Genomic DNA, 14,043 nt, shown 5'->3' with positions numbered 1-14,043 from the left:
TTCGAGACATGTCTGGGCCTTCTAAGAAATACTACAGTTTCTGAAACTACTGAATACTGGAAAGTATGTTGGACTATTTCAGCTTGCCCCAAGTATAATTGAGCTATGACAATTTATACAGACTAAAGATATAACTGGGAGATTTTGGCCCATTTCTGTTGCTTTATTCTCTTCCTTCTCTCACTCATTATTTTCAGCTAACTTTGTGTATTTCCATCTACTTTGAAATGCATCTGTGTTCTCTGAAACTGCTCTGATTGCAATTCCACAGTGTGCTCTAAAATCCATGTCTGCCAAACTAACTTAAAATTCTTGGTTAGCATTAGCTGGAAGATAAAGTGTTCAAAATGTATATATCTATGGGTGTCTACATGCAAGGTACATTCATCGTAATGTCAAAAGAGTATTTATTGTAATTTTTGTTTACTGTTCAAATATACTGTTATTTTTGCTAGGAGTAACTTTATTATCATCATTGCCATGCTACCTCCCAAGATATCGTTTTATCAGATTTTTTTACTATTAGCCCTGCAGCTATCTTAGAACATCATCATCCATTTGTTTTGTACCACTGGCTCTCAATGTTCAGAAAAGAGAAAAATCGGGTTCCATGAAAAACTGTTTGCACCTGCTGAGATTTGGTACAAGGACTATTTTCCTTTAGCTAAGAGACATGAGATTTTGCTTTGCAAGTACAAAATATATTGTACATTATTTCCATGCATACTAGTTAAAAAAGAAAAAAACCCCAACCAAACTTCGTCTTAGAGACGAAGTCTCTAAGAAGTCATTTGACTAGAAAGTAAGACTCCGTAATCAGCACTTGAAGAAGATGATTCAAATAAAAATGCTTATAATGTACATCCAGACTTTCTGAAGTGCAAAATTACCTAGAGTTTCTATATAAATATATAGTTGGGGAGTATCAGGATAGGGATGTATCAATGTTTACCTGGAGTGCAAGAAATACAACACCACATGTATCACATAGCACCATTCCAGAAATTCAGAATTCAGGAGTATTTTAAGATTGCTGTAGTGCAAACAGTAACATTTCCACGTATAGTTTGAGAAATGGTTTTATGGATATTCTTGCTAATATTTTTTGTAACAAATAACACTTTGAATAGTGATTTAGTAACAAGTAGCTACAGCATTTCTTTTGTCATTATTAAGAGACCTAGCTATATCATATTATACCAAGAGAACAATATATTGAAAATATAAATACAGTAGGCCTGAGAAATACAAAATGTCTCCATAAAGACAGAAGAGAAGAACAGCAAAAATCAGAGATATTTTAGTAGATCTCAGTAGATTTCATCTATTATTGTACTAAAATCCACAGTCCTGGTTCTGATTTTTCGTAGCTTTTCCATCAATACTTTCAGTAGTGAACGCAAAGAAACATTTGTCCTGATATATCAAATACTCTAACATGCAAAGACAATTGCTTTATTTATCTGAACCCTTGCTTGAAATGTATATGGGTATCAAGATGAAGTGTAAAGTCTTAACAACATGATGTAAGTTCAGAGTTAGGAAAGATTTACCAACTCCTATAGTTAAAAAGACAGTGGCAGAAAATGCTTTTAACAAGAGACTAGCATAGGGTTAAAGCCAAATTTTTCTTGAACAGATGATATTTCAGATGGCCACACTATTCCAGATGCATCAATTTCCTTGAAAATCCAATCCATATATGTGCATATGCTGTGCTGGCAGGAGGACTGACTGAAATGGCCAAAACCCAAGAGCTAATATTCTTTTGGCCAGAATAATGCAATTATTATTTTCCTAGCTATCAGTCTAAGCATACAGAGCCATCTGTTATGCAAAGCAAACATACACATCTCAATTACAGAAAATGCAGTTGCCTTGACAGAATTTGGATTACACCACTAACCAGGGCTGTAAAATTTGTTTTAAGCTAGTGTATAATGGATGCCTTTCAGGAGTTTCCTAATTAGCATTTACCTGCTTAAACTAATTATCCATCCTTCTTCTTTACTGGCTTATTAAACTTCGTTGGATACTATGCATAAAACAGATTAATATGAGCATAAGACAATAATAAACATTAAAGTTCCAATTCTTTACTGTATTAGCAACATGGTGGCACACCAGTTTCAAAATTTGAGATTCTTGATACTAACTCCCAAACAGATTAAGGCAGGGATTAAAGTCTATTACAAAACGAGGGACTTTAATGAGAGACAAGAATACTGATATGAGTTAGAAACAGCTCTGTTTCCATTTCTATCATTTCGTTTGCTAAAGCCAGCACAAAATAACAATTACTGAACTTATTACAGCCAATTGCTTGCATGTTCTTTGAGGAGTTAATGAACCTCTATTCGGATTCTCACCAGATAATATTTAAAATTAGTCTTTTTCTGCACCAAATGTTAACATTTCCTATTTCATTGTTGTTGGGGTACAGCAAAACTGACAGTTGCCAGTGCTAATAGTTGTGTCCTCATAGCAGTATGGGTCCCAATTTAAAGGAACTGAAATAAATATTATCTCAGTTTTTCTTTTCTCGTCAGGGTGACTGCAATAGAACTAGATTATCCTGCTCTGAAAATCATCATGCAAAATCTTTCTGCTGTATTTCTAAGCACAAGCAGAAAGAAGCTATCCTTCCTAAACATTTCTGAATGCTGCAGGATTAGGAATAAGCATCAACAAGCAACTTTCCCCCCACTTTTGTCCTGCCTTTTAATCTTTGAACAACAGTTGTCAGCAATTAAGTGAAAAAAAAAAATAAACTATTATATTTTATAAATTTGTCTTTTCATATTAGTGAGCATTTGTGAAAGCGGAAAAATGTGTCCTTGTTGGAACCCTCCCTGCAAGACATTTTAATGGTCTCTTTCAGCATTTCTTGACTCCAAATGACTCCCTGTCATCGTGTCAGCTCCCTGGATAATGCAGGGTACTCCATAAACATCCAGTAATAGGACACAAGGGAAGTACTATTAGTGTGTCCCTTTCCTATCAGGTATAGAGGTTTAAAGTTCAAAACAACTGAGAAAAGAAACTTCAATTGTTCTCAATAAATTAATAATGATCCTTCATGGCAAAAAGTTTTCAGGCACAAGTTTGTCTTATCTCAACATCCAATACTGATTGATAGATACGTTTTTAAATTACTTCTCAGGATGAACCAAATGCAACTTTAAATAACTAATTCAATAATCCACGCAAAATACAGAAACCAAATTATTATTTCTTTAAGAATGATAAACAGAAGAACGCATCATACACAATTACGTTCTAGAATCGAAAGCATGTACTTACTTGGGACAGGCCTAAATAGATGGAGACAGTTTCTGAAATGTACAAAAATTTTCCTTCTTGATTTAGTGCAAATACAAATCCATCCAGGGACTATAGAGTAAGGGGAAAAAAAAAAGTGAATAGATTAATAAAAAAATCTAAATTCCAGATAGAAATAGATTCAAACAAAGGCATCATAGAACAAACTGAGGAAAATGTTCTGATTTCTAGGAGAGTGTTTTTAATTTGAATCGTTAAGACAATTCCTTTATATTCTGTCTACTTATTAAGAAACAGCATATGAGTATATTCCAAAGTTCAAGGACTTATTGTCATACTTACACCTGCCATATACTGTATAAAATTTATCTCATCTGCATGACAGAAGAAATATAGAAAAATAAAATGTTCTTCAATTTTTTACAGGAAGAAATAAATAAGGAAAACAAATAACCTTCCAATCAAATGGTATGTAAGAAGATTCCCCCCCCATACCCCAGAATCAAAGCAGAGGATTTCCACTTCCAAAAACTGAAAAAGAGAAAATAAAATCCTACCATCACTCAAACCACTATGGATCTCAATAATTTGTTAATTAATTGAGGATTACACACACGTGCGCGCGTGCGCACACACCCCCCCCCCACCATTTTCCTTTTGTGAGACAACAAACAAAGCCAATCAGCAGATTACTGTCAAATATGTTTACAGCTTAGGTCTATAGAAATGTTACGAATTTCATCCCTTTGGTGTAAAACTCTAGATCAGATTTTATTTTGACAGGTTCAAGTCTTTGGATGTGGTTTCCATTGCAACTGCAAAAATCAAAATACGACTTCACAGATTAATGCATACCTTTTGAAATATGAGTGTGGTTAATAAACAAAGGACTATAGTCTAAACTGACACACAGAGTAAATCACTGCACATCAAGACGGAACTATACCTCTAGGAATAAGAGCAAATCTTCACTAGAAAGAAACTGCCTTTCATACACTATATGTGCCTTTACTTTATGCTTTTTATGAGGCTGATTATTGGCAAACAAGCATTCACTATTGCAAAAGCAAAATCACAAAATTCCAGAAATTAGCAATGCTAAAACAACTCAGAAAATCAGAAACATCTCAAATGTTGGGATGATAAGAAACAATCCCCAAAAATCCCATCCCAAATATCCCCTTGGGATAAAGGTATGTGTAAAGTAAAAATATAACTGTAGCATTTGACAGATCAACCTGGTTTTTCAAGAAAAAAGAGATGCACACAAATTTGATGGAGATATATGATGAAGAAGTCATGTAATCATTTCACTCCTTTTCAAATACAGAACAGTGATTTCTAAGGGTTTTTAATTTTTCTATTCTTCTGCTTCTTGATTAATTTCTAACACACTGGTGGTCAGAAGCTGCCTTTGGCAAGTATTCACTCCTCTCTGATGTAGTAGGTGGTGGAATTAGTTCAAAAATCTGTGTTTTCTAAAAAGAATAAACCACATATTGGAAAACAAACCCTCACTAAAGACACTGCATTAAAGAAACACTCTAATTTGTATTTATGAATTAATAAAAATGTAAATCTGCATAGATTTCCTTCATGTAAAAACATTTATATTATGCAAGCCATTTATGGCCTCTTATAAATCATCATCATTTCTTTTCAAATGATTACCATCAGTTCCTTGAATTTTAACATCAATAACAGGTGGAAAATTTGGAACAGTGAAGTTCAAACGTAGATCCATACAAGGACAATCAAAACCTTTACACATTTGATCTCCTCCACTATGTATCATTTCTCTTGCCACTATCCACTTTCCCCATCACAGAAAGATCAGAAGAGTAAATCTTTAAAGGTCTTGGTTTAAGTTTTCCTGATGCTCTGTCCCATGTTCCTGTGAGGAAATTGGTTTAATCCTCTGGTAGAAAGAAAACTGAGGACCGTCACCCTGATTCCCTGGCTGCCTATATATGTTCTTGCTAGAACATTGTTCTCCACAAGTAACAATAAATTGCCATACTGAATCAGACTAATGGCCTACCTGCAGCTGTCGGTTTTCCTGGGTCTGACAGTGTGTACCTAGATGCTTCAGAAGCGTGTTTGAAATATCCATAATGGTTACGCAGGTAATGAAAAGCCTACTAGAAGTTTCTTTCTAAACTCAGGTTTTTACTAGTTGGCATGACCATGATATCTGATATTCCTCATAATTATTTTTTATAACTAGTGTGCTCAAGACATTTTTTTCTTTTTTGGAATCCTGTTATGTTCTTGGCTCAATGATATCTCGAGGAAAGAAGTTTCACAGGTTATTTGTGTATCGCATAAAAGCAACTTTCCTTTTCTCAGTTTTTTACATTTCCAGGCTTTTAGTGTGGTCCCCTTGCTCTTTTACTTGAGAGAGTTACATACAGTTGGAGAACATTTATGATCCGTTCTGTTTAGTACACTGCATTACCATGTAATTATCTGGCATATCTGGATAGAGTTTTGTAAGAACAGCAAAAAATAATTCTGAGTCACTGATGGCTTTCCTGCTTCTTTTCTACACATCATCTTATTTAGTAATCCAGGCTTCTTAATGAAACAAAAGTTTGAAGAAAGCTTTTAGTACTGATTAGGCAGAAATGTTTTCCTCAGCATTGTCTTGGAATTGGCTGAAACCAGTTTTGCTAGAAAAATATAAATAAATAAAATTATCTCTGTTCAACACAACTGTACAAAGAAATTTCAGCCTTCATGGCTAACATTTGGAAATTCATCAGCGACTGAGAAGAGTGTTGAAGTGAGAAGTGTTAGATATCTTAAGCACTTGCTACTTTTCCATGCCATCGACTCTGAAACTCTCCTTTCAGTTAAACAGTTTTACTTCTTTACCCTTTCCCTCTCTTTCTTTCTGGGAGACTATTCCTTACTTTTGCCCCCTAGTTTCACAAGTGAGATACTAAGGAGGCACCACTGATGGACTGGCAGGGTCAATGTAGCATACCCGCAACTCCTTTGGCTTCTTGCGTGATTAGTCACTTCCCATGCCATAAAATTAGTTTGTTATGCCAACTGAGGCTACTAAGTCATGTAGTCATGTCAGTCCTTTCTCCATTTCCTTTCCCTCCTCCCTGAAGTTATGCTTGGGTACAAATACTGACCGAATTAAACATTTTGTTCAATAGGGAAAAATCAGAAAGTTTATTTAATTGTATTTTGAAAAAGCCACTGATTAATAGCTAATGGAACAGCTACTTCCGTGCCCAAAATACAAAGACATTAGAACAAAGGCCCCAAGTACTCAGCTCAAGTCCTAATACCTAAGAAAAATGACAACAACAATAGAGGAAGAAATAGCCACCTTCCAATGCAAGGCAGTTCCTCCCACCAGTATGAAAGGGCTGAGATGGACCACTTTTGTGACAATGTTGTTGTTCCTTATACAGGTCAAACAGTAGTTCTGAAGGACTGTCTCATTTGTTATTCATAGGTATTATTTATGAATATTTATTATTTAAGTAATGCGTGTTGAAATTTTTCAATTTTTCATAAAGCGTGTATCCTTTGTGCATGCCAAGAGAGCAGCAGACTTCAGAGAAGGTGGCAGGCAACATAACAGAGGTTATGTTATATACTGAAGAAGACTATGTGATACCATTGTATACTACCTTTTTACAAACAATTTTGTTTTAATGAGAAATCTCTGGAAGTATTATTCATATTACCTATGTATAACTAAGGACACAATAAATGCGAGAAGGGTACTAGATTTAGTCAGCTTTTAAATATCTCTCTTAAAATGAGCGCCACTGTGTAATTTCCAGCCAGAATTTCTGAACAGTTTCACTGTAGTTCATAGGCAGATAGGATTCCTCTTTCAGATGTTCCACAGTTATCATCAGCTATAATATAGAAACAGGGCCTGCACAGGTAACTGTTTTTTCATAAAATGTCCTATTTTCATTGAAGCAGAGGCCATGAATATAAAGGTAGATTGTTTTCTGTTAGGAAAATATTCTTGAGCTCATTCTTTTTTATTTTTATAAATGAAGTTGACTGTCATAAACTCAGTCCTATCCCATCCAGTGTGGCAGCTGAAAAAGGGTCAAGGTGACCCCAATGCCAGTTTTGAGCACAATCCAATTTAAGGAAGACCGGCAACTTCTTGTTTAAACCTACACTTACTGGCTTTATGCAAAATGTGATTAAAGCTGAAGTTCCCTAGCACTTTTGATTTCAGAAAACCATTATGTATTATGCTGTTTCAATCACCACAGGCTACTTTTTAATTTTTTTTTTTTTTAACTGCCCCACTGTTTTCAACAGGCGCCAATTAAGATTCTGGGGTCAAAGGGTTAATTACATCTTCTTACCCACTATGTAGAATTTTCTGATTATTAACCAAGGTTGGATTAAGATGAAAAAGAACCGACACAAATGTTAATGCTTGCCCCTCCTTGAGAAGATTTATCATAATACCATGCTGAAACCTATATGCTTTCTTCAAAGCTGTTAGAGAATGAAATCTTAGAGGAAACACTAAAATAAATGCTTTAAAGACATGCAAGTATCTGATTTACTGAGCCAGTTTTCTTATTCCTGAAAACTGTTCTAAACTAGCTAGACAGGACTGATATAAGATTTCCTTTGTCACATACCAGCAAGCCAATGTGGTAGACACGAAGGAAGTGAGACTCAGATGTAAAAGTCACTAGCTACAGCACCTCTGAATAACAATGCCAATAATTATAATTTATATCCTCTGACATCAGAATAATATGAAAATGTAAAGCACAGGTTTTTAACCCAAAATACTAAGTGCCTCTTACAGTATTTGTAGAATACTGAGGTTATTTCCTCTCAGGATATGAAACCCACTGTACCACTTTGACCGAATATGCACTAATGTATAATGCATTGTACTAAATGGATTTATATTTGTCAGAGGAATTTTGTCCCAGCCATTTTTGCATATTCCCACTGCAGGCAAATTTAATTCACTGGAGTCTTACTACAGTGTCCTTCTGGAGAATATCCTCATATTTCATACTATCCATGAAGTCCCTAATTCTTTCCAGTGTATTCCAATGCTGCAAAAAACCCTGTTACCCTGACCTAAACTCCAGTTAGAGTGAAGAATTACCAGTAGGCTAGGTTATTTTAATGACAGATTATTTTAAACTAAGCTTTCACCATCTGTTCCACCCCCTAATTATGAATGCAAAAAGAACATATTTCACAATTACATCAGTAAAAAGTAAGATATACATGATTTAAATGCATGCATGTGTTCTTTGTCCAATGCAGCATGCATCTGTGATGTTTTTCTCATCATTCAGGATCTGATCAGGAGATAGGGGCTGGGGAAGGGAATACTCCCCCTGATAAAACAGATTAATTGATATACTAAACTTTTTCCTGGCAAACAGATGATCTTAATTAGAATTTTTCACTGTTATGACACAATGATATTATAACTGGAGCTGAGCATTAATTTGAGGACAAAGCCTGTCACCAATTAGACATACAACATTCAATAACAGCAAAAATATTTTACTCTTTTTTTAAAAGAGAGGCAGTATTGGATGCAATTGACATTTATGAAAGCAAATAGTCCCTCTCTTATAATAAACATATCATTGCATAATTTATTTATTTTGTTACAGCATGGCTTAAAAAACATTAATTACTAAAGACTGCAACAAAAAAGTAAGTTTCATTTCAACATGGCAACCATTCTTGGATGGGGGTTTAAAATGAAATAAATGCCATAAACGGTGGGTAACAGAAATCTGATTCAAAGTGCCCATCTACTGTGCTCTCACTATTAAGATATCGGAGTAATATCCTCCAGCAACACCAAGAAACATACAAAAGCATAACTACTTAGGTGGAAAATGTGACCTTGGGCTTTTACAATTAAGTACTATGAGACAACTGGAGTATTATTATTGGAAATAGGACTTTACGTGGGATGTATTTGATACACATGAATAAAAATGAGCAAATAAAGTTTGATCATCTACTGACTTACAAAAATATCTAAAAGCTTTATTCTTCCTCTTCAGTCTTTTTAATCCCTTGCAGAAAACAAAACAAAAAAAAAGCCCAAATAAAATAAAAAGGCATAGGACTTATTGCAGTGTTCCTTGGGCCACAAGCTTTTTACCATTGAGTAAAAATCCCACATCAAACACATAGCAAACCCTGTTTTCAACTCTCATACCACTGCCATTTTTTCACAGTCCACCATAATGGCTATATGGCTACATGACCATAGACTCCTTGTGAACTAGTGACACATATTTGGCAACAAAGCAACATGTATTTGGCACCAAAACAACTACAGTAAAAAAGATGAGGTAAGCAGACAAGCTCAAAGGATGTGGTTACAATGGACTTTGATGCCAGCTTCCTAATTTGTCATCTTCGTGCTCTTTGCTCGTGTGGTCAGGATGCAATTTATGACGACAAGGAAGTGCCAAAAAATAAATGTGTCAATAATAAGGAGGTCTGCTTTATAGCTCGAAGCCAAGAAACGAAGGAGGAAGAGTAAACTTTACTGATTCCCTTGATGAGTCTTTTGCCAGACTTACAGAATAAGTATGTTTATGTAACCAAAGCAGCAAAAACTTGCAGGGGCAGATTTACTACTTGATTAGAAAAAAAGATTTTGTACCAGATTAGAACCATTGCAAAAGTGGAGAGTGTACAGGAGAAAAGTTTAGAGGCAAAAATAATGTTTAAAGGTGGCAGTCGGGTTCTTAAGGTGTACTCCCAGGTTTATTCACTGATAATAGATTGACAAATATCAGAGATGAGCCTGAGACTCACAGAAAGATTACAAATCTCTAAGCAACAGGAGTTGAAGAAAAAAAATCATAGATTAAGAGTTTGACAATTTTTTATATACAAAAGCAATAAGCGACTTTTAGGGATCTCTGCCTTGTAGATAGCAATTTAATTTTTTTTCTAGAAGGCCATTCTATATTGGTGCAAAATCCCAAACCATCCTGACTGCATAGAGGAAACTGCACCATGAAAGCTATTAGACTTGCTGAAAAGTTGGCATCACAGTAGGGGAAAAAAAATATCCTTGGGTCATATTGCAATGCTATTAGAAGACAGAAATAGTGAGGCTTACTAATGTGAAAAAAAAATTAATCCAGGACAGACAGCTTGCACTTATTTTATCCAGTTTATCAGAGGATAATTTTTTTGTTGTTGTTTTGGCAAACCCCTTCATATAACATGGAGACAACTGCATCAACGCCAAAATACAGGCAAGAACAACAAAATTGAGTTACATGATAGAAGCCAGATGATCTTTACTTATCTCCATGAAATTTTTTGGTCAAGTACTTGCACTGTTTTGCTATGTCCTCTATATCTCTGCTCATTATTATGCTTCTGTTTGATTAACTGATCTAAATTGCTGGGCTGAACTGCTGAAATTCTTCATGCAGGTTTTCATATAGAAGACATACTGATGTGCATTGAGGGAATTAAACTATTTGTTAGAAGTGGTCTGATGCTTTACCCAGTACAGCGTTAGCTCTGCTGGAGTCAGCTGGCTGCGTAGGTTATTTTAACTTACATGTTAGGCTTCCATGGCATTAAGATTTTAACTGTAAGATGACCTGCTATAATTTGAAGCTTTTGGATTGTTTTTCAGTGATGGTGAGGAGGCAACCTCTTTTGAGTAAAACATTTTAGAAGATGAGTAGTACCCACTAGCGAGAGACAGGAAGGATGAGTTTACTTTCTTTGCTTCTTTTGGAACAAATGGAAAATGGTAAGTGATACAGTAATCTTTTACGTGACACGCAGACAATTTAGTAGCAGTTTTATTGCAAGAAGACATTCAGTAAACCGTACATTCCCTGTGTTCGTATCAGTGGTTTCCTGTCTGTGGTCTTCCATCTGACTGATTTCCGCGTGAACTATTCAAACTGAAAACTGAACTATTCAACAGTCTGGACAATCTGAACTATTAATTCTGAACAACTTCAACCTGAACTGTTTGAAGGGGCTGTGAAAGGTAACTGAGAAAAGTAAGCTTACTGTCTATAGACTTAAATTCACCACACAGTATTTAAACCACCAATGGACAATTTTTGGGATCCACTAGTACACACACACAAAAAAAAGGTTAAAAATTGCTGTTCTCATTGACAAATGCTACTTTTCATTGTCCATTCTTCTGCATAAATGATTCATTACTAAAACAAAACACTGATTTACATTAGTACATGCTATACTAACCACTGTTGAAAACCTCTGAAGTTAAAATCTTACTGGGCAGAATATTTATACTCTGTCTTTGCTATTCTCTTTTCTGAGAGGAGGGCTATATATATCAGTGTAAAGAAAAAGGGAGAAAAAGGACTCCTGAGGGAGGGATTCAACACTGTCGCACTTAATTAAAATTCAATTTTGTGGGAGTCGTGTATTAAAGCACTGACCTTTCATCTTTATGATGCCAATTCCTGATGAGCTCCTACCCTTCAATTATATAGGATTCCCAGTGTTGGTTCCAGACCGTTTGGACAGCAGATTGTGATGCCAATAGCTGCATGCCATCTAATACAATCAACTATATCTACTTAGGATGAGACTTATCATACAGAGATTACATTATATATCTCTTACCCTGAGAATGTGATCGCTTCGCGTCAGGATTAAGTATATACCTGGCTGTGGACTGGCTTTTCTTTGGATGCATAGGATTTGAATATCAAGTGGTTTCTGCCCTTTGGTGGTACAAATATTCCGAGAGGCACTGAGAGGTGCTGCCCTGAGTAAAGGACTTGACACTGTATGCACCTGCATAACGTTTACTACCACAAGTGCCAAAATTGAAAGAGTAAGGTGACTCAGTAGCAGGAGCTATGATAACAGTGAGAGTTGGCAGAATGAGGGCTGAGTTCCCAGACCTGCACCTCAGACCACACAGCAAGAGATTGTGGGAACCTGATCTGACTGGAATGCTGTGCAGGTAGAAGCACCTATACAAGCACAACTGATTGTGGGAGCAGTAAGTATTGTTGTGAATGTTATTGTTTCCAAAGCTGCAAGTTTAAAGCCCGTTTGTGTTATGTATGAATATTTCAGTTTATGTAAGCTCTGTTCAAATTGATCTTAAAGTCATTGTATATCTGCATGTTTGGTTAGCTTTTCTTTCAATCTACACAATCTGACACTATGTGAAAGTAAACAGATAAAGGTATCTAAATGTCTGTTGTCCAAAAAAACTAGGTGAAAAAATTATAGGGAAGAATCTGTGATATTGAGTTAATTGCACTCTTAAAATAACACCTGTACTCAGTAGGTACTCAGATACTCTGGTGATTGATCCTGACAATTGGCTTGCTAGAATTAGACCTCTGGCCCAGAACTGGGTACATGTGTTCTCACTTGCATCACACAATTTCATACATATGAAGCAGAGAGGCTGTGCTCAGGGAAGAACAGGATGAGGGGCTTATATTTAGCATATTTAATCTATTAGATGGCAATACAGACAACCAAAATAGATTTGAATGAGAAATTGAGTTGAGTTCTTTGCCTAGCATATCATTCTGATTTATACTCTTCTTGAAAGAAGAACATGTTGAGAATACCTTATAGACAATGGAATATAGAGATAGTAAGAACACAAAATATTAAGAACAAACCCAAAGTCCATTCAATCCAGCGCTGTTTCTAACTGTAACCCTTAGCAGATACATGGAAAAAATTAAACACCTGTGTTCTTATCTTCAGCCTCTTATCCTATGTTATAATGCAAAGAAGACAGAACCTGGTCCTAATCAGCTGAGATTTCTTCCAGCTGTCATTAGTCCTTGTACTAATGCAGGAGATCCGTTTGCTATACCAATTCCTTCTCCACCTATGGGAGTGTGAAGCAGTTCCACAGATGTCCACTCTGAAGTCTTCTAGGATCCATATACAGCTGGACTAAATTAAAGCAGACGTTTGCTTTTCCAGTAAAGACCGATACATAAAAGCCTCCAGACCTGTTACTGCCACTTGACTCCTTAGCGCTGTGACCCTTGAAACATGAAGAATCTGGACTGGCATGAATCAGAACCTGCTAGTTACTAGAAGTTAGGTTTATAGAGGCATGGGAAAGCCTCTATAACCACAGCAGGCAGAGGTCTCAGAGAAATTCATACAGGTTTGGTGAAAAGAGACTGATAATGGAGATGAGACCCTCTGAGAGCCTTTGCAGCAGTAAAAGCTAGACTATGAGTTCCTATAGTAGTAGACATCACAAAGCAGAGACCTTACAAATGCCCTGAGCACTGAAAAAGCCTCAGCCAGGTTGCACTGTCTTAGACACAAAAGTCAATAGAAGACAAGATGGAAATCTACAGAAAACTATACTGTGCTATTCTGGTACCCATAGAAGATTGGGTTTCCATTCACTCATCTGTGCAGTTAAGAGCAGGGAACACAGGAGTACTGCGAATATGTGGGGCTAACAGAAAAACAAACAATTAACTTCCTGAAACAAGTTAGAGACTTCATTAATAATAGAAAGATTTCAAAATCTTCCCCTGAAGTAATTATCCACTACATCTGCATTCTACACAGTAAAGTTGATATCTCTGTTCTGGGTTGCAGTACTTCCTTCAAGGGTTTTGAGGTTACAGTGCTTCACTCCAGAAGCACGTTTCGCACAAAAGTGGGGAATGCACATTTATGTGAAAATCAATTATCCTGATGGAATTGGAGGTCTGGTCCTGAATGATTTCAGGAAATCAACTCAGT

General features: G+C 36.0%; 1 protein-coding gene across 6 annotated transcripts in view; it reads right to left on the bottom strand.

Annotated features, from left to right (window-relative positions):
- The window catches only part of NPAS3 (neuronal PAS domain protein 3), a 625,969-nt gene that overhangs the window by 186,119 nt on the left and 425,807 nt on the right, over window positions 1–14,043 (bottom strand). For all 6 annotated transcript variants that reach the window (XM_072865785.1, XM_072865787.1, XM_072865786.1 and 3 more), the window contains one exon: window positions 3,304–3,393. In XM_072865785.1, the coding sequence (XP_072721886.1) occupies window positions 3,304–3,393 (90 nt within the window). The remainder of the gene's footprint in view (window positions 1–3,303; window positions 3,394–14,043) is intronic.

The sequence above is a fragment of the Ciconia boyciana genome, chromosome 6, assembly GCF_034638445.1.
Source record: "Ciconia boyciana chromosome 6, ASM3463844v1, whole genome shotgun sequence".
NCBI lineage: Eukaryota > Metazoa > Chordata > Aves > Ciconiiformes > Ciconiidae > Ciconia > Ciconia boyciana.
The sequence above is the reverse complement of the archived record's forward strand: the minus strand, read 5'-3'. Positions and strand labels throughout refer to the sequence as shown.